The sequence below is a fragment of the Chrysemys picta genome, chromosome 20 (assembly GCF_011386835.1).
Source record: "Chrysemys picta bellii isolate R12L10 chromosome 20, ASM1138683v2, whole genome shotgun sequence".
Taxonomy (NCBI): Eukaryota; Metazoa; Chordata; order Testudines; family Emydidae; genus Chrysemys; species Chrysemys picta.
The window spans coordinates 24,738,512-24,765,481 of NC_088810.1; the positions used below are offsets into that span (position 1 = coordinate 24,738,512).

Below are 26,970 nucleotides of genomic sequence, written 5' to 3' on the forward strand. Positions count from 1 at the left end.
CCAGCCCAGGGGTACCACAACTGGCATCGGAACCCCCCACTGCCTCCCGCAGCACCGGGGGCCCCGGGAGGGCTCGGGCAGGGCCGTGCTGTAGCACCTTTGTCTGAGGGTCCCAGGAGTCCTGGTTCCCAGGCTACCCCTGCTCTAACTGCTAGCCCTTATGCTCTTTCCAGACACAGGGATAGAACCCAGGATTCCTGGCTCCCAGCCCCCACTGCTCTCACCACTAGCCCCTGCTGCCAGTCCTCCCCTCCCCTCCCTTTATCTGGCTGTGACTCAGTTCCTTGTTTAGAGAGCTGCTTTCTCGGCCTGTCTCCACTCCAGGCTGTTTCCTGTCGCCTGCCCCCCAAAGATCCCGCCCGTGGCTCTGCCAAGAGCCGGGGGAAGCTGCAGAGGCGGGAATGCACCCAGCGGGCCAGACTGGCTGGAGCTCCGGCAAAGGTCACAGACCGACCGGCCACTGACCGGCAGCTTGGCGTGCACCAGGCCCTGCAGGGCCTCCCCGGCCCGGGGCATCCCAGCCTGGGCCTGGCAATGCAGGCGCCTGGGGGGGCCCAGGGGGAAGGCTGGGGGTGGGGCCTGGGTCCCCCCAGAGACCCTGGCTGCGCCATGCCGCCCGCCCCAGCAGAGGGGCTGCCCCTGGCACTGTCCCGGCACCGGCGGGGACCCGCTGTGCGGAGGCTCCGCAGGGCCTGGGCCCGGAGCAGAGTTGAGTGGCTGGCGCCAGCGAAACCTCCCTTATCTCAGTGGGAAGTTGGGAGCAGGAAGCCCGGCTGAAAGTGGGATAAGGGCCCGTTTACATTAACCGCCTTTCCATGGAATTTGCTCCCACCCTCTTAAAGGGCCAACCCCCCAGCGTCAGCCTCGGGGAGCCCCCTCCCCACAGCCTGAGCCAGGGCCCTGGGCGCAGAGCTGGGGGGGCGAGGGGGAGCAGAGAGGGGGTGGACAGAGGTGGTATGGGGGTAACAGCGGGGTGGGCCAACGGGCGTGGGGCCGGCAGAGGTGGTATGGGCGTAGCAGCGGGGCCAGCGGGGCAGGCCGACAGGCGTGGGGCCGGCAGAGGTGGTAGGGGGTAGCAGCGGGGCCGGCGGGGTGGGCTGACGGGCGTGGGGCTGGCAGAGGTGGTATGGGGGTAGTGGCGGGGCGGGCCGACAGGCGTGGGGCTGGCTTCTCAGGCCAGTAGCCTCGGTGCCTTTGTGTGGCTGTGCGGGAGCCCAGACGGTGGGATTGGAGGCCTGGAGCCCGTCTCATCCCACAGTGCTCTGCCAGGGCCCTGCTCCCCCGAACCACGGGGAACCCAGGGGTGTGACAGCAAAACTGGACGACCCAGAGGAGACACCAAGATGGCCCCACGCTACAGAGCCCCTCAGTGCCCCACAGAGCCCCCCACCCAGCACTGCCGAGTCTGCCTGCCCCACAACACAGAGCCTCCCCCACTGGGCAGGGCAGACTCCGGCTTGAGGGGAAATGGGGGGAGTCGACCCCAAGGCAGCATGTGACCCCCCCATCCTGCTGGCCCCTCTGGCCAATTAATGCCGTGAATCAAACCAAAGATGGGGGTCTTCGTGTGAAAGGGGGAGGGGTGCTGTGAGCCCCGGGGTGAGCTGGTTGTGATGAGGGTCCTGGTACCTGCCCAGCTCCCGGCCCCTTGCCGCACTTTGCCGCCATCCGTCTCCTGTCTCTGGGGGCAGGGGCTGCTCCGGGCACCGCGTTTTGGGCCTTGTTCCCCTCTCAGAGCTCGCCCCTGCCCAGGGCTAGGCCCCTCCGGGGCTCCCCCTCAGCCCGCCCCCGCCCCCCGATCTGGGGATCTGCCCCCCTGGGGTTCCCCTCAGCCCATGCTCTCCCCGGTCTGGGGCTCTGCCCACCTGGGGCTCCTCCTCACCCCACGCTCCCCCCTGCCCCGGTCTGGGGCTCTGCCCCCCAGGTCCGCCTCAGCCCCAATCCCCCCTGTCCAGGTTCTGGCCCCCCGGGTCCCCTCAAACCCTCCTGCCTGGGGCTCTGCTCCCTGGGCTCCCCCTCCCCCCAGGGTCCCCCCTGCCTGGGGCTCTGTCCCCCAGGCTCCCCCTCCCCCCCAGCCCGGGGTTCCCCATTGCATTGTTTTCACTGAGCTCAGCTTCCCTCTGTGTAGCCCAGCCAAGGCGTCTGGGCAGCCTCTAATCAATTGATTCCCCCGGCTGGGAGGGCCGTGGGAGGGGAGCCGCCTGCAGGAAAAAGCCCTGGCCGCTGAGTGCGCCAGGCAGAAGTGTGCCAGCCGCCCGGAGAGCAGGGCCCCTCCACTGAGACCCAGCGCCGGGCACCGCACCCGCCTGCTGCCCCACAGTGAGTGAACCGCCCGCCCCACGGGCACCATCCCCTCCCCGCTTGGCCTCTTCCTGTGACACCCCAGCTCTGCCAACGGCCCCCAGCTGCCTTGCCTGGCACCTGGCGTATGCGTGTCACTGTGTGCACGCGTGTTTGTGAGCATGTGCTCTGTGTGCGTGTCAGTGAGCACTGTGCTGTGTGCGACTGCATGTTCACATATGTCAGGGCGTGTGCGTGCGCCAGGCGGTACATGTGTTAGGGTGTGTGTGCGTGTGTGTGTGCACACCGGGAGGCATGTGTGTCAGGACGTGTGTGTGTGTGTGCCAGGCACTACGTGTGTCAGGGAATGTGTGTGTCAGTGTGTGTGTGTGTGTGCGCCAGGCACGGTACGTGTGTCAGGACGTGTGTGTGCCAGGCACTATGTGTGTCAGGGAATGTGTGTGTCAGGATGTGTGTGTGTGTGCGCGCGCACCAGGTGCGGTACGTGTGTTAGGAAATGTGTGTGTATACCAGGCACTACGTGTGTCAGGCACTACGTGTGTCAGGACATGTGTGTGTGTACCAGGCACTACGTGTGTCAGACATTATGTGTGTGCGTGTGTGTGCCAGGCACTACGTGTGTCAGGGCATGTGTGTGTGTGTGTGTGTGTGTGTGTGCACGCGCCAGGCACTACGTGTGTCAGGGCATGTGTGTGTCAGGATGTGTGTGTGTGTGTGTGTACGCGCCAGGCACTCCGTGTGTCAGGCACTATGTGTGTGTGTCAGTGGCTGTGTCTCTTGGGGTGTCTGGGTGGGAGGCCGCCCAGACCAGGCCCTTGTCCCTCCTCCCTGCCCCGTCTTTGGCTCCATTTCTCTCCTCCGCCCCCTCCCAGCCCCCCCACCCCCCGGCCATAAATGCAGCTCATCACAGGCTGGGTCACTCAGATCCCCACCTGGGGAACGGGAGGTATGTGGGGAAGGGGGGGCAGGTCTGGGGGCTGGTGAGTGGGTACCTGTGTGTCCCTGCCTGAGGGAGGGGTGCGTGTGCTGTGGGCATGGGGGGGTTTGCTCTCTCCCTGGGGGGTCAGCACGGGGACCAGGCCCCAGTCCCAGCCGGGGCGCTCTGCCCCTCGCAGGGCCTAGCTACACACTCCGAGTGTGGACGCAGCGCTAGCGGGTGGAGGTATCCCGTCAGGGAGGGGTGAGCTGGCTGGGCAGGAGGCCCCGTCACTCCAGGGGGACTGGCCCGTCCCTGCCCAGGGCTGCACCCGTCACTAGACCAGGGGAGCTGCCCTGGGCAGTGCTGGCTCTGGAGATGGCCAGCAACGCTCAGCACGGCCTAGGGGAGCTGCTGCGTGGGTGTCAGTGTGTGTGTGTGACGGGGAGCAGCAACGTGTGTGTGACTGTGTGTGTGACGGGGAGCAGCAACGTGTGTGTGACTGTGTGTGTGCTGCAGTGTGTGTCTGCACAGGTATCAGGGTATGTGTGTGTGACAGTGAGCGGCAGCGTGTGTGTGCTGCATTGTGTGTCTGCACAGGTGTCAGGGTATGTGTGTGTGACAGTGAGCAGCAGCATGTGTGTGACTGTGTGTGTGACAGTGAGTGGCAGCATGTGTATGACTGTGTGTGCTGCATTGTGTGTTTGTACAGGTATCAGGGTATGTGTGTGTGACAGTGAGCGGCAGCGTGTGTGTGCTGCATTGTGTGTCTGCACAGGTGTCAGTGACTGTGTGTGTGACGGGGAGCAGCAGCGTGTGTGTGACTGTGTGTGTGACAGTGAGTGGCAGCATGTGTATGACTGTGTGTGCTGCATTGTGTGTCTGCACAGGTGTCAGTGACTGTGTGTGTGACGGGGAGCGGCAGCGTGTGTGTGACTGTGTGTGTGACAGTGAGTGGCAGCATGTGTATGACTGTGTGTGCTGCATTGTGTGTTTGTACAGGTGTCCATGTGTGTGTGACAGTGAGCGGCAACGTGTGCGTGACTGTGTGTGTGACTGAGCGGCGGCGTGTGTGTGACTGTGTGTGCTGCATTGTATGTCTGCACAGGTATCAGGGTATGTGTGTGTGACAGTGAGCGGCAACGTGTGTGTGACTGTGTGTGTGACGGGGAGCTGCAGTGTGTGTGTGACTGTGTGTCTGCACAGGTGTGTCTGTGACTGTGTGTGCTGCATTGTGTGTTTGTACCGGTGTCCGTGAGTGTGTGTGTGAGACAGTGAGCGACAATGTGTGTGTGACTGTGTGTGTGACAGTGAGCGGCAGCGTGTGTGTCTGTGTGTGCTGAATTGTGTGTCTGCACAGGTGTCAGGGTATGTGTGTGTGTGACGGGGAGCAGTATGTGTGTGCACAGGTGTCAGTGACTGTGTGTGTGACAGGGAGCAGCAGATGAGTGTCAGTGTGTGGCAGTGAGTGTGTCAGGAGTGAAAACTGGCCTCTCCATCGAATTCTCGGTTTGACTCTCAGGGTCTCTGGGGACGTGGCTGCCCGGTGGGTGCTGCTGAGGGGTGATGGGTGCAGCCCCTCCGCTCCCTGGCAGGACCAGGTGCCCCGCTGCATCATCGGGGGGTTCGTTCCTGCCCCAGCAGCGGGCGCCAGAGGTGCAGAATCCCTGGCTGGCCTCCGGTGCCACCGGCCACTGGCCAGCGCCCAGCATTGATCCTGCCCCCTTCACTCAGGCCCTGGGTGTTTGGATACAGACTCCCAGCCCAGCGGGCCTGGGGGAGCTCTGGGGGAGACCGGCTCAGCGGAGCCCCAGCCAGCCTGGCCTAGACGAGGCAGGCCTGGAGCAGGCCGACTCCCCCTTGGGGACCCCGGTGTCCGGCTGGATCCCTGCTATACCTGATGCCGGGGGGCGGGGGGGTGCAGGGCAATACCTGCTTACCCCAGGTGCGGCTGGGTGCCCTGGGCCTGGACAGGCAGGGACATGGGACTCTGGAGCGGCACGTGACCCCTCTCTCCCCCCCACAGGTGGGCCCAGCCCCCCATGTTCCGCTCGCGGCGGGCCAGCCTGGTGCGGCGTCTCTGGAGGCATCGCTGTGCCGGGCCCGGCCCCGAGGATGGGCACGGCGCCCTCAAACCCGCCGCTCACGCCCTCTTCAAGAAGCTGAAGGACGAGGAGCTGGAGCTGCTGGTGCAGGCGGTGGAGAACCGGGGAGCCGGGCCGTCGGGCTGCGTCTGGGTGGCCCGGGCAGAGCCGCGTGGCACCAAGCAGGCCCTGCCCCCTCAGGTGCTGCTCTGCCGGCTCTACCGCTGGCCCGACCTCCGGCACCCCCATGAGCTCAAGCGCCTGAGCTGCTGCCAGAGCTTCGGGGTCTGGGGGGGCTGCGGCGAGGGGGCCACACTCTGCTGCAACCCCCACCACCTCAGCCGGCTCGCCATGCCCGGTGAGTGGGACGGGGGGGCCGGGCTGGGGGCCCACCCATGGCGCACCTCGCCCACTGCCAAGCAGCACCGCTATCTATCTATCTATCTATCTATCTATCTATCTATCTATCTATCCCCATCCACCCCATCTATCTATCTATCTATCTATCTATCTATCTATCTATCTATCTATCCCCATCCACCCCATCTATCTATCTATCTATCTATCTATCCCCATCCACCCCATCTATCTATCTATCTATCTATCTATCTATCTATCTATCTATCTATCCCCATCCACCCCATCTATCTATCTATCTATCTATCTATCTATCTATCTATCTATCTATCTATCTATCTATCTATCCCCATCCACCCCATCTATCTATCTATCTATCCCCATCCACCCCATCTATCTATCTATCTATCTATCTATCTATCTATCTATCTATCTATCCCCATCCACCCCATCTATCTATCTATCTATCTATCTATCTATCTATCTATCTATCTATCTATCTATCTATCTATCCCCATCCACCCCATCTATCTATCTATCTATCTATCTATCTATCTATCTATCTATCTATCCCCATCCACCCCATCTATCTATCTATCTATCTATCTATCTATCTATCTATCTATCTATCTATCCCCAGACACCCCCTCTATCTATCTATCTATCTATCTATCTATCTATCTATCTATCCCCATCCACCCCCCTCTATCTATCTATCTATCTATCTATCTATCTATCTATCTATCTATCTATCTATCCCCAGACACCCCCTCTATCTATCTATCTATCTATCTATCTATCTATCTATCTATCTATCTATCCCCAGACACCCCCTCTATCTATCTATCTATCTATCTATCTATCTATCTATCTATCTATCCCCAGACACCCCCTCTATCTATCTATCTATCTATCTATCTATCTATCTATCTATCTATCTATCTATCCCCAGACACCCCATCTATCTATCTATCTATCTATCTATCTATCTATCTATCCCCAGCCACCCCCTCTATCTATCTATCTATCTATCTATCTATCCCCAGACACCCCCTCTATCTATCTATCTATCTATCTATCTATCTATCTATCTATCTATCCCCAGCCACCCCATCTATCTATCTATCTATCTATCTATCTATCTATCTATCTATCTATCTATCCCCAGACACCCCCTCTATCTGTCTATCCCCAGAACTTGGCCCCCCTTGCCCTGCTGGTTTTGGGGCTGTTTTGGGCCGGAAGGGGAGGGCTGGCATCGGAGTGGGGTGGGGAGGGGGCTGCCCCGAGACAGCTGCTCACTGGTTTCTGCTCTTGTCTGGTTCCCTTTCAGAGACACCGCCACCCCCTTATTCCAAAATCTCCCCCTTCAGCTGCCTCTGGGCAGAGGTGTCGGAGCGCCCCAACTCCAGCCACCTGGAGTCTGGTTGCAATGCCCACGGAGACTGGCGAGGTACGGTGGGGACCGGGGCACAAGGGATGCCCATAGGGACTGGGGGGCACCCAGGGGATGTGACCCCCCAGGCCCAGGCGGGGAGCGTCAGGGGACTCCGAATGACCAGCCCTGGGCTGGGTGGGGACCAGTGTTGCCAGGCTACAGCCCTGGGTATCGAGGGGATCCTGCTGCCACCTTCCTCCCGCACGAGATTTTGGGGGCCCCACTGGGGAAGAAGGGCCCCTGGGTGGAGCCATCGAGAAGCCCCCCGCTCAGGAACCAGCAGCACCAGGTGTGGGTCAGGTGCTCCCCCTCCCCCGCTGAGCCATCCCAGCCGTCGGAGCCTGGAGAGCTGCCGACATGGGGCCCCTGGGGCCTGCTGGGCCCTCCCCTGCCGGCTCAGCCCTTTGCAGAGCAGGGGCCCAGCTGCGGGGCCCGGGGCTTCCCCTTCCGTAGGTCAGAAAGAGTTGGGGGGAGGGGCGGGGGGAGGTCTGCCCCCCCCAGAGCAGATCTGACCTTGCTGCTGCCCCCCATCTCCTCTGGGGCTTCAGGGGAAGGGGTTGGGGGGGTGATAACCACCCCCCGTCCCCCGAGTCAGGCCCCCCCACCTGAGCCCGGGAGGAAAAGCTGCGCCTGTTATTTTTGGCCCGTCCGCGTTCCCCGCCGCAGGAAGTGCTGCCCACAGGGACACTCACAATGTGCCTTGACGCACAAGCCGCGCTCCGGCCTGGCTGCCGGCCACCGGCTCCTTCCCCACGCTCCACCCTCCCTCCCACGGCTCCAGGGCCTTGGGACCGGCGCCCTCTGCCAGGCCCGCCCCCCACTTGCCGCGCCACGGCGGGCGGTCCCCTGGGACGGTGGCTGGGGCCGTCCTAGGCCTACGTGCCGGCTCACAGCACCCCACCGTGACTCACGCCCCCGGGGATAGTCCGGCTCCGCGACGGAGTCGGACGCCCTGCTCCAGCCCAGCTGCCCCACAGTACCCCGGGGGGCTGACCCTGGGGAGCTGGGAGGTCCGTCTGCTTGGGGCCAGCGGGGTCAGGCAGCCAGAACCCCAGGAGGGCCAGCAGAGATGGGGCCTGAAACTGGCCCTTGCAGAGCCCAGGCCCCGTTGCCCACCCGCCCCCCACTGCTGGCCGGGCCCAATTTCAAGCTGGAGCATTCAGGCTGGCCTGCCGCCAGCCCCCAGCCACTTGAAAGAGACGCAGGGGCCTCCTCCGCTGCTGGGGCTAAACTGGTTCTGTATCCAGAGCCCCGCAGCTCACCCATGGCCAGTGCCAGGCAAGGGGTCCCTGCATAACCAGCCCCCGTGCCCCACCCCAGAGCCAGCTGCCTCTCCACACCAGGTGAGGGGTCCCTGTTTAACTAGCCCTCACGTCCCCATCCCCCCCACAGCCAGTGCTGGGGGAGGGGTCCCTGCATAACCAGCCCCCGTGCCCCACCCCAGAGCCAGCTGCCTCTCCGCACCAGGTGAGGGGTCCCTGTTTAACTAGCCCTCACGTCCCCATCCCCCCCACAGCCAGTGCTGGGGGAGGGGTCCCTGCATAACCAGCCCCCGTGCCCCACCCCAGAGCCAGCTGCCTCTCCGCACCAGGTGAGGGGTCCCTGTTTAACTAGCCCTCACGTCCCCATCCCCCCCACAGCCAGTGCTGGGGGAGGGGTCCCTGCATAACCAGCCCCCGTGCCCTACCCCAGAGCCAGCTGCCTCTCCGCACCAGGTGAGGGGTCCCTGTTTAACTAGCCCTCATGTCCCCCCGCCCCAACGGCCAGTGCTGGGGGAGGGGTCCCTGTATAAACACCCCTGCGTCCCACCCCAGAGGGGCTGCATCCCAGCACCGGGCGAGGGGTCTCTGTATAACCTGCCCCCCACACCCCACCCCAGAGGGGCTTCATCCCAGAGCCAGGGAGGGTCCCTGGGTGGTCTATTCATTCTCTGGGGGCTCAGTGGGGGGGTCTGGGGGCTGCTCTGTGCATGGGCTCAGAGGTTCCCTTCTCGCTCCTGCAGACCCCGGCCTGGCATGGAGCACCACCAGGGACGGCTGCTGGTGCAAGTTGGCCTATTGGGAGCACCGGACACGGGTGGGCCGTCTCTACGCCGTGCACGAAACCTCCGTCAACATCTTCTGCGAGCTGCCGCAGGGGAGCGGCTTCTCCCTGGGCCAGCTGCAGGCCGAGAGGCGCAGCGCGGCCGTACGCCGGGCCCGGAGCAAGATCGGCCGCGGGCTGCTGCTGAGCCGGGAGCGGGACGGGGTGTGGACCTACAACCGCAGCGAGCACCCCATCTTCGTCAGCTCTCCCACGCTGGGGCCCCCCAGCGCCCGCGGCCCACCCGTGCACAAGGTGCTGCCCGGTTACTCCCTGCAGGTCTTTGACTATGAGCGCGCGGGTGGCCAGGCCGGCTGGCGGAGGCCGGGCGATGGGCCCTGCGACCCCAACAGCATCCGCATTAGCTTCGCCAAGGGCTGGGGCCCCTGCTACTCGCGGCAGTTCATCACCGCCTGCCCCTGCTGGCTGGAGATCCTGCTCACCAAGCCCCGCTGAGCCGGGGCCCAGCCCAGCCGCTCCCGCTGCGGCCACGGGCCCTGCCAGCCGACTGGAGTGGGAGAGCGTCCTCGGGCCCCCCACCGCTGAGGCCTGGCCCAGCAGCCTCTGCCCCTCTGCCTAGAAACCCTATTGCAGCCTCCCTCTGCCCGACCCAATCATGGCCTCTGGGCCTCTCCAGCCATCCCCAGCCCGGGCGCTACGGCCCTGGTCAGCCCCTGTCTGCCCCACTCCCGCTGGCCTGCCCCCCAGCTTCCTCCCCCGCACCTCTTCCCCTTATCTCCAGCCCCCCATCCCCGTCCCTCTGGCAATCCCACCCCCCTGTCCTCCCCCAGCCCCACCCCATCCCTCTGCCCCCACATCCCTTCCCCACCCCATCTCCCTTTACCCCCAGCCCCCGTCCCTCTGCCTTCCCCCAGCCCCTGCCCTGTGGTGTCGGACACGCCTGGCAGGGAGGCAGTGGTGGGGGACTGGGCGGTTCTCACATTTATTTCAAATTATCTTATTTTTGTAAAGAAAAGTAGATTAAAAATCTGCAAGTGCGGGGGAGCGGCTCCATGTGCCAGCCTGACCCCCTGCCCACTTGCCAGCTGATCCATTCTGGCACTGGCCCAGGGGGTAGCCGGTCTCAGCCCCCGCTGGGAGCCTGCTGGGCTGAGCTGAGCTGGGCTGGGCTGGGCTGGGCTGAGCTGGGCTGGGCTGGGCTGGTTAGGGGTTTCGAGGTTGAGAGGGTCTGAGCACGTCTGCAAAGGTGGGGAGGAGGTGAAGCAGGAGGAGGTAGCAGTGGGGGCAGGACTCAGCACAGGGCGAATTCTTGGCCCTGGGGGCTCTGCCCAGGGCCCGATCCCCAGGGCTCAGAAGGATCCTGGTAGCCTCAGAGCTTGGGCTTTGGGGTGTGGGCTCAGAGGCTGGTCTGTGCATAGGGGGAGGCACAGAGAGTGGGGAGAGGCTGGGGGGCAGCTCAGAGCTGGCAGAAGAAGCCAGCAGGGCTGGGGGTGGCCAGCAGCAGCCAAAGCCCCCGCGTTAGGAGGGCTCCGGGGCTGGGGGGGGAGTTCTCATGACTGGCAGAGTGTCCTGCATGCAGCAGACAGCACCGGGCCCAGCCTGGCAGGGCAGAGGGGCAGTGCTGCAGGTTCCCCCGCAGTGCAGACCCAGACCTGGCCATCTCCGCAGCCAGCCCTGCTGGGCACAGGGGCCCTGCTGGAGTCGGGCCGGGCCGGCACCGGTGTTGCATGAGGAGCTCTAAGTTCTTCCAGCCACATGCCTAGCCCGTCGCTGTTATTTATAACTCCAATAAACGGTGCCACCGAATCGCTGCTGCCAAGCGTTGTCCCTGCGCCGGACCCACCTCCTGTGCCCAGCGCATGGGGAGCTGCAGCGCCGCCCGGGGCGGGGGGGAGCTCGATAACCACCGTGGCAGTTGGCGAGGAGCCAGCCCCCCCAGTGCTGGGTGCTACAGGTATTGTCCCATCACAGCTGGGTCTGGGTGTGGGGCAGGGAGGGACCCCAGCCTGTGGGCACCAGGCCTCCCTTAGAATTGGGGCTGGGGGTGGGGGCCTTCCTGCCATGGCTCTGATATGCACCCCCACCCCAAACACCGGCACCACCACATCACACACCATGGCCCCACAGCGGGTTCGCTGGGCAGCCCAGCCCGGTGTGCCACACGCATGTCCATGCACCCCTCACAGGCCAGCATGCACACGCATGGGCACACACACACGTATGTACAGCACCCCTGCACACACATACATATACCCCCCTGCGCACACACACACGTACATGCACCCCTGCGTGCACACATGTACATACACCCGTGCGCGCGCACACACACGGGCACCCCTGCGCACACACACACACACACCCCTGCGTGCACACACACACACACACACGTGCACCCCTGTGCGCACACACACACACATGTGCACCCTGTGCACGCACACACACACGCACATGCACCCCTGCGCACACATTCACACACGTACATACACCCCTGTGTGCACACGGGCACGGGCACCCCTGCGCGCACGCACACACACACACATGTGCACCCCTGCGCACACTCGCACGGGCACCCCTGTGCGCACGCACACACGCACACACACACACGTGCAGCCCATGCCGGCTCCCCTTTGCACGCCGGCTCCGAAGCGCCTCTCCCCGGTCGGTGCCCAGCAGTGCCCTCTGCAGGCCAGAACAAGGCAGCGCCGCCCGCAGCTGTCGGCAATGACCGCCCGGTCCTTCCTGCCACGCTGCCCGGCTGGGCAGAGATGGGATCAGAGGCTCCCTGCCCTCAGGCTGGCCCCACTGCCCTCAGGCGTCTGCATCTCTGCTGTGCTGCCCAGCGCCCCGGAGGGCTGTGTCCTGGGGGGGCGGAAGGTGAGTGCCCGGCGATGCCCCCGCCTGCCCTGCTCGGGGCCCCTGGGAATGTCCTGGGCTGAGTGGGGACAGGGCACCTGCAAAGCGACTTCCCAGCTCCCTCATGCTGGGGCTGAGCTGGGGGTGCCAGCCACCGCCCCAGGGTCTGCGGTGGGGGGCACGGCCAGACGAGGGCTGAGCTGGGGGTGCCGGCTGCACATGGGTGGTTTGGGGGCTCTGGCTGACAGGCTCGCCCGTGGCAGCAGAGACGGGGATGGGCCCAGCCCCCGTGCCACATAGCCACAGCCCCGCACCCCAAAATAGACCAGTGCCTAAAAATAGCACCGCGCAACCCCAACAGGGGAAGGGGGTTGGTATCTGCCAGCCTGCACTGGGGCGAGGGCGGGGCGCCGGGGGGCTGTGTGGTTTGGTGTCTGGTTCCTAGAACACTAGGGGCTGCGGGCTCAGCAAGACCTGGGGGGGCCAGGGGGGAGAGACTCTTTCCTATAAACACGCGCCAATCCAGCCCACGGGGCTTGCAGAGAAGCCGCCCGACTTAGAGAAAACCGGGGGAGGGGGAGAGAGAGCGAGGGAATGGGGAAGCGAGGGAGGAGGAGTGCGGCCTTGCCAGCTGTGAGCACTTCCCCCTACTACTCGCCGGAGCCAGGGGGTGTTGGGGGGGTGCCCGCCCAGCGCCCAGGCCTGACTCCCAGCAGCCAGCAATGGGCTTGGCTGGCACCATCTGCAGCGGGGAGGCCAGGGCAAAAGGGGGGCCGGACGCTGTCCCTGGCCTCTTGCTCTGCAGTGGAATCTCTCCATCCAGTGCTGGGCTCCCACCCCCATGGGCTCTGGCACCTGAACTGGGCTCCCCGGTAGCCCTGGGTGCCGCCCTATGTGGAAGTGGGAGGCCGTGGGCCAGGTCTGAGCTGATGCAGGGAGCTGGGGGCTCCTGCCCCTCCTGCCGGTTCCTCCTTAGAACCATTTCCCCTGCGGCGTCTATAAATAGCTGGCGACGCCGGGGCCTGCGGTGGGTTTGATTTCGGCTCTTGGCGGCCTCAGGGGGTTTGTGACACGAAGCACTGGGCGCCTTTCATCCTCCGAGCTGCCTCTGAAGTGGTCGGGGTGCAGGAAGGCTCGGAAGCTCCCCCCACCCGTCTGACGCCCCCAGGAGCCGGCTGGGACATGGATGTCTCTGCACAGCAGGGTCTGCGCCTCTGCATCCCATTTCCCAGGGTGTGGTGCCCCCCACCCGGCCCATGGGGGCCAACGGTGACCAGCCCTCAGCGGGCCTGGGCCAGGCTTGCCTGGCATTGCCCAGCGCCTGGCACCTTAGGCCCGTGGTGGCCCTGATTCCAGGATCGTTCCAGGGACCAGGGCTGCCAGCCACATCCTGGCCCCCCAGCCCCCCCCACCTCCCTGGGGTGCAGCTGCACGGCCCCTGAAAGTGAAAGTGGGAGGGACCGTGGGAGGCTGGTTTCGGGCAGGTGGGCGGCTGGGCCGGCTGCAAGTCAGCACCAAAGAGGGGATTTTCTTTGGATTTCCCCCTCACTCGCCTCATCCGTCCCCACGCGTCCCCAGCTCCTCAGCAGCCCCCTCCCCTGCTTCCCTGCTCAGGCCAAGGGGGGACAGCAGCCAGGCTGGGCCAGGCAGGCCACTCCCTGGAGGTACCCCAGCTCTCGCCAGGCCCCCGGGTGGCTCCTGGCTAGCTCCCTCTGCCCCCCTCCCCAGCATGTGGGTTACTGTAAGCAGAGTGCCAGGGCTTTGCGGAGCAAGGGGGAGAGGGAGGGAGGGATGAGCAGATGGACCAAAGCTCCTCTCGCTCTCTCTGGACAATGCAGAGGATTTGCCCTGGTGGGGGGGGAGGAATGTGGGAGGGGGCGCGGGCAGGGCCAGGCACCTCAAGGCCATCGCCCCAGAGGACAGGTTTGCAACCCTCCCCCACCCCACTGGGGACACACCCAAGGGCTGAACCCCCTTGTCGGGTCAGCAGCCAGGTATGTGCAGGGTAATTGCCCCAGCAGGAGGGATGACCCGGCCCTGGATCTGTGCCCACTGGAATGGGCTCTGGCGGCAGTGATCCGGCAGCAGGGGAGAGCCGGAGCTGGATCCCTGCCCCCGGAATGGACTTGCCTCCTGCCAGTGAGCTAATGTCTGTACAGAGCCCCTGTTTGGCTTGGCGGCTGGGCAGTGGGGGCCTGGCCCAGGGCCATGTCTGAATCAGGCCGCCAGGGAGCCCCTCCTTGGAGCAGCAGGCGGGGGCAGGGGGTGGAGGGCAGGGGCGGGCGGGCGGGTGGGTGGGGTGAGCTGAGGTGAGCAAGGAGCCAGGAACATTTTGATTCTTTCCCTCCTGGGCACCGGTTGTGGCCAAACAGGTTGTGCCTGTGACCCCACCCGAGTCACCTGCGCAGGTGGGGGGAGCTGCTGCTCGGGGAGTCTGCCCCACCCTGGCCTGCCTTGCCCTCCTGCCTGCTCTGAGTGTCTCGCTTTACATGAGCCCCCATCGCCCTGGGGCCTTCCTGCCACTCTCCCAGGTGGGCACAGGGAAGGGAGGCTGGTGAGGCGAGTGTACTCGGGTGGATACCCCTCTCCCATCACCTCAGAGTCCTCCCTGCCCCCGGAGGAAGCGGGGCCTGGGCTATACCTCCGAGTTCACATCACCACCTCCATGCAGCGAGCTGGGGCTGGGGGACATCACCCAAGGCCACCCAGTGACTCTGGCAGACAGGGTTAGAACCCCGGAGTCCTGGCTCCCAGCCCCTCTGTTCCAGCCCCCTAGGCCCCCCTCCCCTCAAAGAGCCAGGGACAGACCCAGGAGTCCTGGCTCCCAGTCTTGTGTTCTGACCCAAATCCATCTTCTTCTCTCAGTGCCTCAGCCCGCATGCTGGGTTCCCTGTTGGCTGCGTAGTTATGCCCAGGTGCAGGTGAGACATTTGGACATTGTTTGCCAGGAGCTGGGAATGGGCGACAGGGGATGGATCACTGGATGATTCCCTGCTCTGTTCATTCCCTCTGGGGCACCTGGCACTGGCCCCTGTCGGAAGACAGGATACTGGCCTAGATGGACCCTTGGTCTGACCCAGTAGGGCTGTTCCCATGTTCTGACAAGCAGGGCCCAGGGCGTGGGGCTGGGAGTGAGCGAACCGGTTTTCCAGCTGGCTGACACCGATGCTGCCCAGAGAACAGCCAGTCAGGTGGGGGCGGTGGGGAGGGAAAGCGTCCCCCATTCTGGCTGTGTCAGTGCCTCAGGGCTTTGGCTGGTGCGGTGACAGAGCACGAGGAGCGATTAGATGGGTCTATGTGGGGATGGCTGGAGGGAGGGGCAGAGGGATCTGTGTGGGGATGGACAGATGGAGGGCGGGACGGACAGAGGGCAGGACAGAGGGATCTGTGTGGGGATGGACGGATGGAGGGAGGTACGGACAGAGGGATCTGTGTGGGGATGGATGGACGGAGGGAGGGACGGACAGAGGGATCTGTGTGGGGAGGGACAGACGGAGGGAGGGACAGAGGGATCTGTGTGGGGAGGGACGGACAGAGGGAGGGACAGAGGGATCTGTGTGGGGATGGACGGACAGAGGGATGGATGGACGGACAGAGGGAGGGACAGAGGGATCTGTGTGGGGAGGGACAGACAGAGGGATGGATGGACAGACGGAGGGCGGGACAGAGGGATCTGTGTGGGGATGGATGGAGGGAGGGAGGGAGGGACGGTCAGAGGGATCTGTGTGGGGATGGACGGAGGGAGGGACAGAGGGATCTGTGTGGGGAGGGACGGACGGAGGGAGGGACGGTTGGACGGAGGACAGCCAGGGCAGGGCGCCCGGGAACAGCCCTCCCCCCTGCTCTAGGGTTGCCAATTTCAGTTCGACGTGTTCCTGGAGGTTCCGTCACGTGACATAAGCTTTAAGTCCTGGAGACTCCAGGCCAGTCCTGGAGGGTTGGCAAGCCGCGGGAAGCGGCAGCCGCCACAGGCCGGGCCTTTGGGGGTGTCCAGTTCCGGGGCTCCCCGGCCAGGCCGGCCCCCCCAGTCGAGAGCCGGGCCAGGGACGGGTCATCCTTTCCAGCTGCAGCCTCCTTCCCCAGCGCCGTGACTCACCTTCCTCCCCGCCCGCCCTCGCCTGGCCCGAGTCCCGCCCTGCGGCCGCCGCCCCTCCCGGGCCGGGCCCCCCGCCCGCACTGCGAGCCCCCCCCCCATCCCGGGCCGGGCCCCCCCTCCCGCGCTGCGAGCCCCCCCCCCATCCCGGGCCGGCCCCCCCGCCCGCACTGCGAGCCCCCCCATCCCGGGCCTGGCCCCCCCCCCCGCACTGCGAGCCCCCCCCCCATCCCGGGCCGGGACCCCCCGCCCGCACTGCGAGCCCCCCCCCATCCCGGGCCGGGACCCCCCGCCCGCACTGCGAGCCCCCCCCCATCCCGGGCCGGGACCCCCCGCCCGCACTGCGAGCCCCCCCCCCATCCCGGGCCGGGCCCCCCCGCCCGCACTGCGAGCCCCCCCCCATCCCGGGCCCCCCCGCCCGCACTGCGAGCCCCCCCATCCCGGGCCGGGCCCCCCCGCCCGCACTGCGAGCCCCCCCCCATCCCGGGCCGGGCCCCCCTGCCCGCACTGCGACCCCCCCATCCCGGGCCTGGCCCTCCGCCCGCACTGCGAGCCCCCCATCCCGGGCCTGGCCCCCCGCCCGCGCTGCGAGCCCCCCCCCCATCCCGGGCCTGGCCCCCCGCCCGCGCTGCGAGCCCCCCCCCCATCCCGGGCCTGGCCCCCCCGCCCGCGCTGCGAGCCCCCCCCCCCCCCCCGGCAGGGCCCCTCCGCACGCGCTGCGAACCCCCCCCCCCCATCCCGGGCACGGCCCCTCGCCACCGCTGCGACCCCCCCCCCATCCCGGGCACGGCCCCTCGCCACCGCTGCGAACCCCCCCATCCCGGCCACGGACCCCCGCCCGCTAGCGCTACGAGCCCCCCCCAAGGGAGCGGTGCAGCTTTAAGGGACCCATTAGCCAGGGGGGGGGGACCCTAGCGGCCGCTGCTGCAGACACTGTCATCCCCCCCTCCCCCGCCAGCTCCTCCCCCCGCCCCTGAGAGGTGTGTCCTGGGGGGGCCCTGAAGGGCAGCACCCCCCACCAATGAGAGGCTGGGAACCCACCCCCTGCCCAATGAGCTGGGGAGGGGGCGGGCGCTTCCTGGTAGCAGGTTTAGGAGGGCGAGGGGGAGATGCTGAGCGGCTGGGGCCAGGTGGAGGGGAGGGGTCGGGAGGGGATCGGGGGGGCCCGGCCGGCGGAGGGGCGCGCAGCGACGGGGGCAGGCAGGAGGGGAGGGGCCTGGCTGCGGCTAGGCGGGGCTGGGGGGCCGCTGGGGGTAGGACAGGTGGGGGGCGGGGCGGGCCAGGTGAGGTGGGGACCGCGGGGGGCGGGGCGGGACAGGTGAGTGAGGTGGGGAGAGCGCAGGGGCGGGCAGAACGAGGGGCCCCTGGCGTCCGGCCCCCAGCGGAGCGCACCGACCCCGCCTGCTGCACCTGAGCCGAGCGGAGACCGGTGAGTCCTGCGCCTGGAGCTGCCTGGAGCCCCCGGGTGGGAATAGCTGGGGGGGTCCGGGTGCCCCGAGCCCCATTAGCGTCCCCCTTGGTGCCCTGGCTCCTATCACCCCCCTCCCCCGCCCTAGCTCGGGTCCCTCCCTGGACCCCGCCAGGTGCGTCGTGGTCCCTTCAGTGGAGCCCCCCCCTCGCAGCCCCCATCACCCCCCGGGGAGGGCTGCCTTGGGCCGGGAGCAGGCCTGGTTGGTGGCTCAGGTCTGGGGTTATAAATAACCCTCCTTAAGCTGGTAGGTGAGTGGCAGGGATGGTGTGTGTGGCCCGGCCTGGCCCGGCTCGGCCTGGCCGGGGGATCAGAGACACCGGCTCCGTAGATCTGCGCTGTCTGGGCTGCCTGGGCCCCGGCTAGCCTGGCCGGTGCCCCTCGGGGCTGTTGGCAGCTCCCTGCGGAGCGTCAGCTCAGCCGCCGGCTGGGTAAAGGGCGGCCCGGGCTCCACCGGGCGCAGCTCCCTTGGCGCGCTGGGGGGCGGGAATGGAAACCCTGAGTGCGCCCGTGGGGAGCGGCAAGTTACGGCGAATGTGGACACGTCGCCAGGCCGCTGGCTCTAGCTCTCCTGGAAGCTGCGGGTGGGCAGGGTGCCAGGCGGGAGGGGAGGGGTGGGGTGGATTACTCGTCGCATCCCCTGCGCTGGCCGCGTCTGGGTGGGGGAGTCTGACTGCTAATGGGCTAAACTGGCAGGGGTGGGGAGAGGGACCGCGGTTCCTGGCATGGGTTGCTGTGTCCGGACGGGGCAGCGATGGAGGGGGCTGTCGCCAGGCTAGAAACTGGGTGTGGTGTGAGCTAAGCAGACCCCCCCCCCACACACACACACCCACATGCTATCTGGGGGGTGGCCTGCTCAGGCGTTGGGGCTCTTCCTGGCCAAGCTCCCCCCACCCCATGGCTGGGGAGGCCCCTGGGAGGACAGTCTGATCCGGCCCTTTCTGGGTCCTGTTTGCCTCTGCCTGGCTTCCGACCCAACAGTAACAAACCTGGTGAGCGCTCACCCCCTCTCTGTGTCCCGCTGGGCACAGGGCCCCTTGCCCTCCGGTGTCCTGGCCACTCTGATGGCCAGCGGGTGGCCCAGGGGAGCAGTCTCCCCGGGGGCCAGCAGAGCGGGGAGGAACTGGGTGATGCTGTCACCTGCAGTAGACTAACGCCTGTGGCACTTGAACTAGGCCCTGCACTGAACCGAAGACCCTCCCCCCGACCATCACTTAGCACATGTGATCTACTTTGTTTGTGTAGGGCCTACAGTAAATGGGGGGAGGGGGGGTTGTCTGGCTGTCCCTCAGCGAGGGAACGTTCCGTGGAAGTGTCACCTGTCCCTGAGTGGAAGGAGGCCTCATTGGGAAGGGATCATCCACCCCTCCCCGCCCTCATTAACGCTTATGTATCCCAGGATGACCGTGTGTGTCTGGCATGGGGGTTCTTGGGGCATCTGGGTCAGACTCTGCTCCGGGGGCCGCCTGCCGGGAATCTGGTGCCCCATCATTCTCACCTTGCTCTGAGGCTGCTGGACTCTGCCCTGAGTGTGCCCAGCCCTTGGCAACTGTTCCCACCCGAGCCGGCCGCCCCTGGCCACGGTGTTTACCCAGGGGGTGGGGCGCGTATTTACCCTCCCAACACTGTCTGGGCCACAGCGGGATGACGAGCAGCTGCTGTCTCAGGGCTGAAGCTCCCCTTGACCTGCTGGGATCTCCCTTCCCAGGACAGCTCCTGCTGGCACGCGGCTCCTGTGCTGGGCCGGAGTCCCAGGGGTGTTCTCATGGCTAGTGCCTGGGACTCCTGGGTTCTCGCCTGGCTCTGGGAGGGGAGTGGGGTCTAGTGGGTGGAGCTGGAAGCCAGGACTCCTGGGTTCTCGCCTGGCTTTGGGAGGGGAATGGGGTCTAGTGGCTAGAGTGCAGGGGGCGGGAGGACTCTCGGGTTCTACTTCTAGCTTCTGACACTGCGGCTTTGGGCGGCGAGTCCTTTCCTGGCTCTGCCTCGGTTTCCCCCTCCCTAATAGGGAATCGACTCCTGCTGAGAGTGGGGCAGGCAGGCTGCTGCACTCTGGCGCCTCCGGGTTCTGCCTGCTCGCCATCCAGGGGCGTGCCTATCGGCTGTCCCCGCGTGGGGCCCCCTCCTGGGCCCCTCACTGGGCTGGCATCCCGTGGGCACAGAGCTGTGGAAAGGGGAGGGGGCCTTGCGGGTCTCTCTGGAGGCCTGGATGGCCGTGTGTGAAGAGGGCGGGGGCACGGCTGGGGAAGTGTCCGCGGGTTGGAAGGGGAGGCGGTGCTCTGCAGGGCCTTGAAAGGCAGAACAAGGCGCTTGAGCTTGGTGTGGGGGAGAAGGCAGCGCTAGAGGGCCCTGGGGGTGGGGGGGAGGCTGGGTAGGAGGGCTGGGGGGGAGGTGGGCTGTATCTGCAGAGGGGTGCATCGGCCAAGGCAGGAGGCGCCGCTGGCTGTGTGGAGGGGCAGGTGTGGGGTGGGTGAGGCGTGAGCGATGGGGGTCAGGCCGGGAGGCAGTGCTGCTTGGCCCCCTGGCTGGTGTGTTCCTGGGAGTTCGGTGGCACTGGCCTTGCTGTGCTGGCAGTGCCCTGGGGAGGCTCTGAGATCCGGAGGGTATTTGGGGGGGGGGTCTGCCGAGGACGCCCCCAGCAGCCCGGGGAGTCCCAGCTGCATCACACAGGGGGCTGAGCAATGGGATTTGGAGCCGTTCCCTGCCCAGCGATGTGATGTGAGACCCAGGGAGTGCACCTGGGCCCCAGCTCCTCCCAACACCCCCTGCATCCATGACCCCTGGCTGGGGGCACCCTCTGCATCATGGGGTGCATGGAGAGCCCCGTGTGCTGGTGCCCTGGGCGCCCTCCCCAGCTGAGCGGGGTGCAGCAGGAGGTGGTCAGTGGGCCAGAGGGGCCCAGCCTGGTCCGGCCTGGCGGCGCTGGGTCTCAGAGGGGCAGGGGCTGCTGCCATGCCCAGCCCAGGAACCTCTCCCCCAGCAGGAGGGGGTGGATGATGAAACCACAGAGAAATCGCTGCTGGTAGCGTGCTGGAGCCCCGGGAGCCCACACCGTGCCTTGGGGCCTGCCGTAGTAACCTTGGCGTGCTGGGGGAGGGGGGCTCCAGCTTTGGGGGGATGGAGTTCCAGGAGTCGCGTGTGGGGGCGGGGGCAGAACTGAGTCTGGATGTGATGGGTGACTCCTTCGTGCTCCCCTGTGGGGGGCAGAGTGAGCCCCATTGGGCCAAGGGGACAGCATGACATGTCCCTTGCTGCAGCGAGATGGGGCATCCTGGGGGCGGGGCGCCCACACGGGTCTCTGGAGTCAGGTGCTGGGCTCTGAGGTCCTGCAGACGATGGGTCTCGGCTGGGACTGGGGGATTTCTCCCTGCTGCGGGGGCCCAGGCTTTAAGGTCACTTGTGCTAGGGGGCCAGGCTGAGACCCAGCCAGCAGGAGGTGCCTGGTGCCCATTCGGGGAGCCCCAGGGAACCGCTCCGTCCACCCCTCTGAGGCTGGTGACCTTCAGCTCCTGTGGGGAGGCGCTGAGCCGCTCATGGTGTCCCTGCCCTGCCCATGTGCATTCTTGGCACCTTCTGGAGCTGCTGGGCCTTGGAGCCCCACGTCCCCAGGGAGCAGCCGGCGTGACTTGGCCGGGTTCCCCTGGCGGGTGGGCGGGCGGGGGGGGACCAAGCTGCGGGAGGGAAAATGAAAGCAGGTGATGCGGAAGGAGAAGTAGGTCAGGCGAGCTCTGGCCTCTCCCGGCAGGCAGGCTCAGGGTGTGCATGCGTTGCTGCTGCCAGCTTGTCCCTGCTGCTCCAGCCCCGGGCCCCGATGGGCAGCGCCTGGCAAGCGTGGTGAGTACTTCTCTGTGCGCTGCCCCTCTGGGCGGGGTCCTTCTGCCCAGGGCCACCCCCCCTTTCTGGGCACTGTCTCCTCCCAGCCTGCAGCCCAGGCACTGATGTCAGGCTGGGCTCATCGGTGGCTCCCCCAGGGCTCCCGGTGAGGGGTGCTAGCTCTGCTCCCCGGCTGGCTGCTCTTGCTCCAATCCTCTCCTACTCCATGTTCCCCCGGAGGGTCAGGCGTGGGGGGGGTCTTATCCAGTCTGACCCTGAGCCCCCTTCCGTGTGTCCTGGCTGATCGCCGTGGGGGAGCAGGGCCTGACCCCAAGCGAGCTCCTGAATCCAGGCACTGCTCTGTGCTCCACCCCCTGGGTGTCCTCCCCCCACCCCCAGCCTGGAGCTGCCCAGGACCCCTCCGCTCTGTGCACCGCTGGGTGGGAGCAGAGCCTTTGCCCAGGGCAGGGAGTAGCGTGAAGGAAGGTGCCTTGCTGGGCTTCCCCATCTCCAGGTGACCCAGTGTTGGGGAGACCTGCCCTGGCAGAGCTGGGTGGGAGGGAGCTGGCGAAGGCCCCCGGTGCTGGGAGCCCCTGCTGGCAAGGGGGAGCAGAGCTCGGGGACATCCTGCTGCGCAGCACCTGTCCACGCTGTCCTGTGGCCCTGATGCCTCCCTGGTGCCGGCGGGGGGACAGCCGCAGGGGCAGCAGCACTGGCTATAAGCCCCCCCTCGCCCCCCCGTACTCAGGGTGCTGCAAGGACATTAGAGTCCTCTCCTAATTAGTAATAATTAACCCTGCACAGAGGGGTCGATGGGAAGGAGGTTTAGCAGAAGCGTGTGGGACTGCAGAGGAAATGAGTCCCCCCCCACCCTGGGCGGCAGGGCTCAGCAGGGGGCGCTCTCCCCTGGCAGTGCTGGCCCCAGTGCAGGGCTAGGGGGCGCTGTGCTGCAGGGAGCGGGTGGGGGCTCAGCAGGGGGCGCTCTCCCCTGGCAGTGCTGGCCCCAGTGCAGGGCTAGGGGGCGCTGTACTGCAGGGAGCGGGTGGGGGCTCAGCAGGGGGCGCTCTCCCCTGGCAGTGCTGGCCCCAGTGCAGGGCTAGGGGGCGCTGTACTGCAGGGAGCGGGTGGGGGCTCAGCAGGGGGCGCTCTCCCTGGCAGTGCTGGCCCCAGTGCAGGGCTAGGGGGCGCTGTGCTGCAGGGAGCGGGTGGGGGCTCAGCAGGGGGCGCTCTCCCTGGCAGTGCTGGCCCCAGTGCAGGGGGCAGCACTAGGGTGTAGTTGCCCCTTGTGACAGTCACTCGCCCCGGGATGCTGCTGCATCCTGCCCCGGGACTGTGGGGAGCGGTTCCCAAGCCCATGGTTGGGGGGCCAGCACGGCCTGCCCCAGCGTGGCAGCCGGCACCGCGTGGGCTGTGGGAGGGTTGAGCAGGGCGGGTGGGGCTGGGATCCTGGCAGTGGCCTAGTTCTGAGCTCTATTCCAAGCTGTGGGGCTGTGGGGATTAGCACGGCCCACCCCGGCTGGCGGGGATCAGCGCTGGCCTGGCCGCTGGGCTCAGGTGCAGTTCGGTGGCCTCAGCAGCTGCCTTGGGGGCGGAAGCCGGGCTATTTTTGTTTTGGGGTGGGGTGGGCTCCAAGCAGCCGCTGTCCTTACGGGGCGGCTCATCGGCTTGGCCTGGTGGCGGTGCTGAGCCCAGCGCCCTGCTGTCTGTGGCTCCGGCCCTGCTGGAGCGAGGCCGGGACCCTGCTGCCCTGCATCCCCATGTACGGGGGGATTCTGGGGACTGGTACGCGGGACGACGCCGGGGGGCTGGGGGGCTGGCCTTCCCCGTGAGCTGCAGTGTGGAGCTGGCTGGGGAATCGTCTTGCACCCGATGCTGCGCTCGTTCCATGGGGTTGGCACTTGGGGGGGGGGGGGGGAGGGGGTCCTTGCTTGCTTGCAGCTCCTAGATGGGGGGGGGGTTGTGGTCCCCACTCCTATGCTCTGGCCATTCAGCAGAGCTGCCTCCCTCCCTCCCTCCCTCCGCAGGCTGGGCTGGGCTGGGCTGGGCTGCGCTGCTCTCTGGGTCTTGGTGCTGCTAGTGTCGGAGACCAAAGGGGCAATGGTGGGTGCTGGGCCAGTGGGCCCTCCTGGGCTGAGATCTGCCCCAGCATGGGCCAGCTGGCACTCTGCTCCCACCTGGTGCCGGGCCGAGAGCTGGCACTGCCCAGGGGCCCTGCCTTGCCTCTTCCCACAGCCAGGGGCTGGCCGGCCTCCAGCCAGCTCCCATGAGTGCTTGCACTCGTCTGGGTGGGGAAGCTGCTGAGGGGAGCATGGAGGGGCGCTGAATGCAACAGGGGGGTCCTGTCCCCCACCCCAAGGCTGCAGAGCTGGGGGGGCCAGAGACCGGGGGCTGATCCAAGGGGAGAGCGTGGCTGCTGCTGACTCGCCGAGCTGAGCCCCGGGGAGGAATTAACCCGCTAGTCCGGGGCAGGTGGAGGCAGTGGCTAAATGCAGCAGCAAGCCCCTCCTGGGGCAGCAGCAGCCGTTCCGCCCCCCACCCCCCCGCAAGGGCAGAGCCGGAGGGGCCACATGTGCTTTGCAGCGCCTGTGCTCTGGAGCAGAGGTTCCCGCGAGGGGGGAGCCCTGTCCGTGCTTTGAACTGGGCTGGGGGGAGGGATCTGTAGATCATAGAGGCGTGGGGGTTCCCTGGCACGCTGCCCCCAGTGCCTGGCTGGGTGGGTGGCTGAGCGGATCTCCCTCTGAAGGCCTCGGGGGCGGGGAAATGGGCCTGGTTCTGAGGCTCCTGGATTGTCCCAGGCAGGGCAGGCTGAGCTGGCCCCCCTCCTGTGGGGGGTGGGGGGAGGCCTGTGCCCTGCTCCGGGACTCACGCCCTGAGTTCATCTCCCTTTGGTTTGGGGTTTTTTGCTGTTTAATATTTCCTTCCTGTTCCCCCATCGACTGCGTTTCAGCAACTCCTTCCTTCCGCTGCTCCTGCCTCCCACGCGGCCCTGCCCCCCATGCCAGCTGCCCCCCAGAGCCATCGCTGGGCTGCGGGGCTTGCCCTGTGGAACCCCTCTCCTTGCAGGGGGGCCAGGTGGGCTGGGGTCTCCCCCTCACACGTTGCTCCCCCAGCAGCCACAGCCTGATTCAGGGATGTTCCCCCCCCCCCCATGACCCTTCCCACCCGCTTGGCACGTGGCTCCCCAGCCACCCACAAGGGGTCTGCGCCCTTGGTGTGAGCCCCCTGGGGCTGGGGCCCATCCCATGGCTCAGCCCCGGGAACCCTCTGGTGCAACTCATGGAGCCTACGAGTCCCAGCATGCAATGCTGCCTGGAGCATCTGGCAGCTTTCTGGGGCCTGCAGTCCCTTGGGGGTGGGGTGGGTCAGGGCTGCTTATCTGGGTGGGAGTAGAGGGTCCTGCAGGGGATCTGTTCTACTGGGTGGGGAGGGGGGGTCAGGCTGGGGAGCTGTCCTGGGCGGGGGGGGAGTAGGTTTGAGGATCCATGCTTCCTTGCTTGTCTGCGTCTGGCAGTGACACTGGTGGGGCCAGAGGTGGGGGGCGGTGCCCAGCCCTAGCTGGCATCCTGGGCCCAATCCCTTGGTGAATAACAGACACCTCCTCCCTAGAGTTGGCTGGGCGAGCTCCCCCCAGCACCTGGGCTGGCCCTTGCCCCATTCCTTGGGCTCTCGTAGGACCCTGGAGCTGGGCATGGAGGGACTGTCTAAGTGGAGGGGGGGACGAACCTGTCCACCTAGGGCTTGCTCCTCAGGATACTGGGAGCTGTAGGTGCCCAGGCCTGCTAGGCTGGCTGGGTTGGGGGCTCTGCTGACGTTGGCCTTGGGCATCCGTCCGCCATAGAGGAGCGGTATCCTGCCTTGGGTGGGGGATTCGGGGCAGATGGGGAGCTTGCACCTTGAGGCAGCCAGGCATGCTGGGCGCAGAGCCCTGGTGGGCGCTGAGGGTGCATGAGGGGCAGCTCTGGAGCGAGAATCCATCTGAGCCCCTTGCAGTCGGGGTCCGGGCTGAGACTGGCACGGGGAGAACGGGGGTTCCGGCCTGAGGCTGGCATGGTGGGGGTAGGTGGACGGCAGCTCTCCCAGCAGCATCGCCTCCAAGGAGGCCCTTGGCCGGGCTCTGAGCTTGCAGCGGGGGCACCTGGTAGTTGGTTTGCTGGAGTCCATCTGGCTTTGGCCTGGCTGGTGGGTGCCCCTGGCTCCCGGTGCCCCCCGCGAAGACCCGTCCCTGCCAGTGACAGGGAGCAGTTTGTGGTTTGCTCTGGTGACTGAAAGCAGGAGGTTGCAACACCCCTGGGGGGCGGGGGTGGGACGACCCGGTGACTCACTTGCCACCAGCGGGATCCTTCTGACTCAGGGCTGCGTGCGACTCCTGTGCCCGTGCCCCTCCCTGCCCGCCTCGCCCACCTTATCTCCTGCCCTTAGCACCTGGCGCACCTGGGCTGGGGGGGCTGGCTCCGCTGCAGCCGTTCCCCTCCTTTATGGGGGCAAAGGGCAGGCGGGGAGGGCTGGCAGGCAGGTGCCTCGCGCCCTTCCTCTCGGAGCTGTGCCCACCGGGGGCAGCCTCTGCTGGCCCAGACTGGCTGCTCCGCTCCTGGCTGGCGGCTGGGGCCTGGCGCTCCCTGCAGTAGGGGCCTGGCCCCGCGGCTGCTCTGACCGAGCCTGTGGGAACTTGGGTGGGGCCGGGGGTAGGGGGCTGCACTCTGCCCCAAGGTTGAGGGCTTGGTGCCAGGCTGGGCAAGGCTCCTGCCCTCTTGCCTGTGGGTGGCACCGGTGATGCTCTGGCTCCCGCTGATTGGTTCTGCTCGGTGAGATGGCTGCAGCCGAAAGCCGGAACCCTGTGGTCTGGTGTGTGTGGGGGGGTTCAGTCCTGGCACCCCCGAAATGCCTTAAGGGGGCCTGACACTCATTGACTCCAGCAGGGGCACAGTACCTCTGGGACCCAGCCCCTTTAAACTCTTCACAGAAGGAGACCCCAAATGTTTCCTGGCTGCGTCCCACCGGGCTCAGCGTCAGCACCTGCCTGCTGGGGTGTGCCGGGGGGGGGTCATGCGGTGGGGGGTTTGGTGCAGCATGGGAGGGGTCGGTTGGCATGGGGGGCACTGCCCTGGCCCCGGCTGCCTGCTCTGATGCCGGGCAGAGCAGCTGTGCGATTGTTCTCTGGATTTGTGCTCGGCGTGTTCCTGGCACTGCGTTTGTGAAGCGCTGGTGGGTAACGACTCACCGCCATGGAGGGGGTCTTGGTGGCATCTCCGCCCCCTCCCTGGGGGGCTGGGTGCCATTGGGTGCCCTAGGTTGCTGCTCCCTTCCCCCTTGTCTGGCTGCCAGGGGCCCCCAGTGCTGCTGGGCAGGGGACCGAGCGTTCCTGGGGACTGGTGTGGTGTGAGCATGGACTCGGCGGGCAGGGTGGGAGACTCTGGGGGGCTGTGGGGTTGGGAAACCGGCACTGGCCCATGGCCCCTCTCACCACCCGACCCCTCTGGCGTGGCCTGTCTCTCTGAGAGCCCCCAGTGCTGGAGCCGCTCCCTGACCGGGCTGGGGACTGCGGGGGCTGGGGCAGGAGGTCCCTGCTGCTGCTGCTCTCCTGGGTTCCCAGCGCCACTTGCAGCGAGT

The 26,970-nt window shown here is 66.5% G+C and overlaps 2 protein-coding genes across 6 annotated transcripts in view; both read left to right on the forward strand.

Annotated features, from left to right (window-relative positions):
- Window positions 1-125: 125 nt before the first annotated feature.
- LOC101951996 (mothers against decapentaplegic homolog 6-like) lies at window positions 126-10,945 on the forward strand. 3 transcript variants are annotated; one of them, XM_065573561.1, is made up of 4 exons: window positions 126-2,319; window positions 5,244-5,659; window positions 6,992-7,111; window positions 9,099-10,945. In XM_065573561.1, exons 2-4 carry the CDS (start codon window positions 5,260-5,262, stop codon window positions 9,632-9,634), a joined length of 1,056 nt encoding a protein of 351 aa, XP_065429633.1. In that variant the 5' UTR covers window positions 126-2,319; window positions 5,244-5,259; the 3' UTR covers window positions 9,635-10,945. The 3 variants fall into 3 exon arrangements, with proteins under 3 accessions (XP_065429633.1, XP_005280691.1, XP_065429634.1); XM_005280634.4 differs by lacking the exon at window positions 126-2,319 and adding an exon at window positions 3,159-3,247; XM_065573562.1 differs by lacking the exon at window positions 126-2,319 and adding an exon at window positions 3,379-4,763.
- An 883-nt stretch (window positions 10,946-11,828) lies between these two features.
- ZBTB7B (zinc finger and BTB domain containing 7B) overlaps window positions 11,829-26,970 on the forward strand; it is a 31,296-nt gene continuing 16,154 nt past the window's right edge. The window contains exon 1 of one of the 3 annotated variants that reach the window (XM_065574347.1): window positions 11,829-12,013. In XM_065574347.1, the coding sequence (XP_065430419.1) occupies window positions 11,861-12,013 (153 nt within the window). In that variant the 5' untranslated portion in view covers window positions 11,829-11,860. Of the gene's footprint in view, window positions 12,014-17,340; window positions 17,515-21,231; window positions 21,385-26,970 lie in introns of those variants that run through there. The other 2 variants (XM_065574348.1, XM_024108555.3) reach the window with 2 other exon arrangements.

Coding starts and splice junctions, on each gene's coding strand:
- LOC101951996 (XM_065573561.1), top strand. CDS start 5,260: ATGTTCCGCTCGCGGCGGGCCAGCCTGGTGCGGCGTCTCTGGAGGCAT. Junction 5,660..6,991: donor CAGCCGGCTCGCCATGCCCG/GTGAGTGGGACG, acceptor GTTCCCTTTCAG/AGACACCGCCACCCCCTTAT. Junction 7,112..9,098: donor TGCCCACGGAGACTGGCGAG/GTACGGTGGGGA, acceptor TCGCTCCTGCAG/ACCCCGGCCTGGCATGGAGC.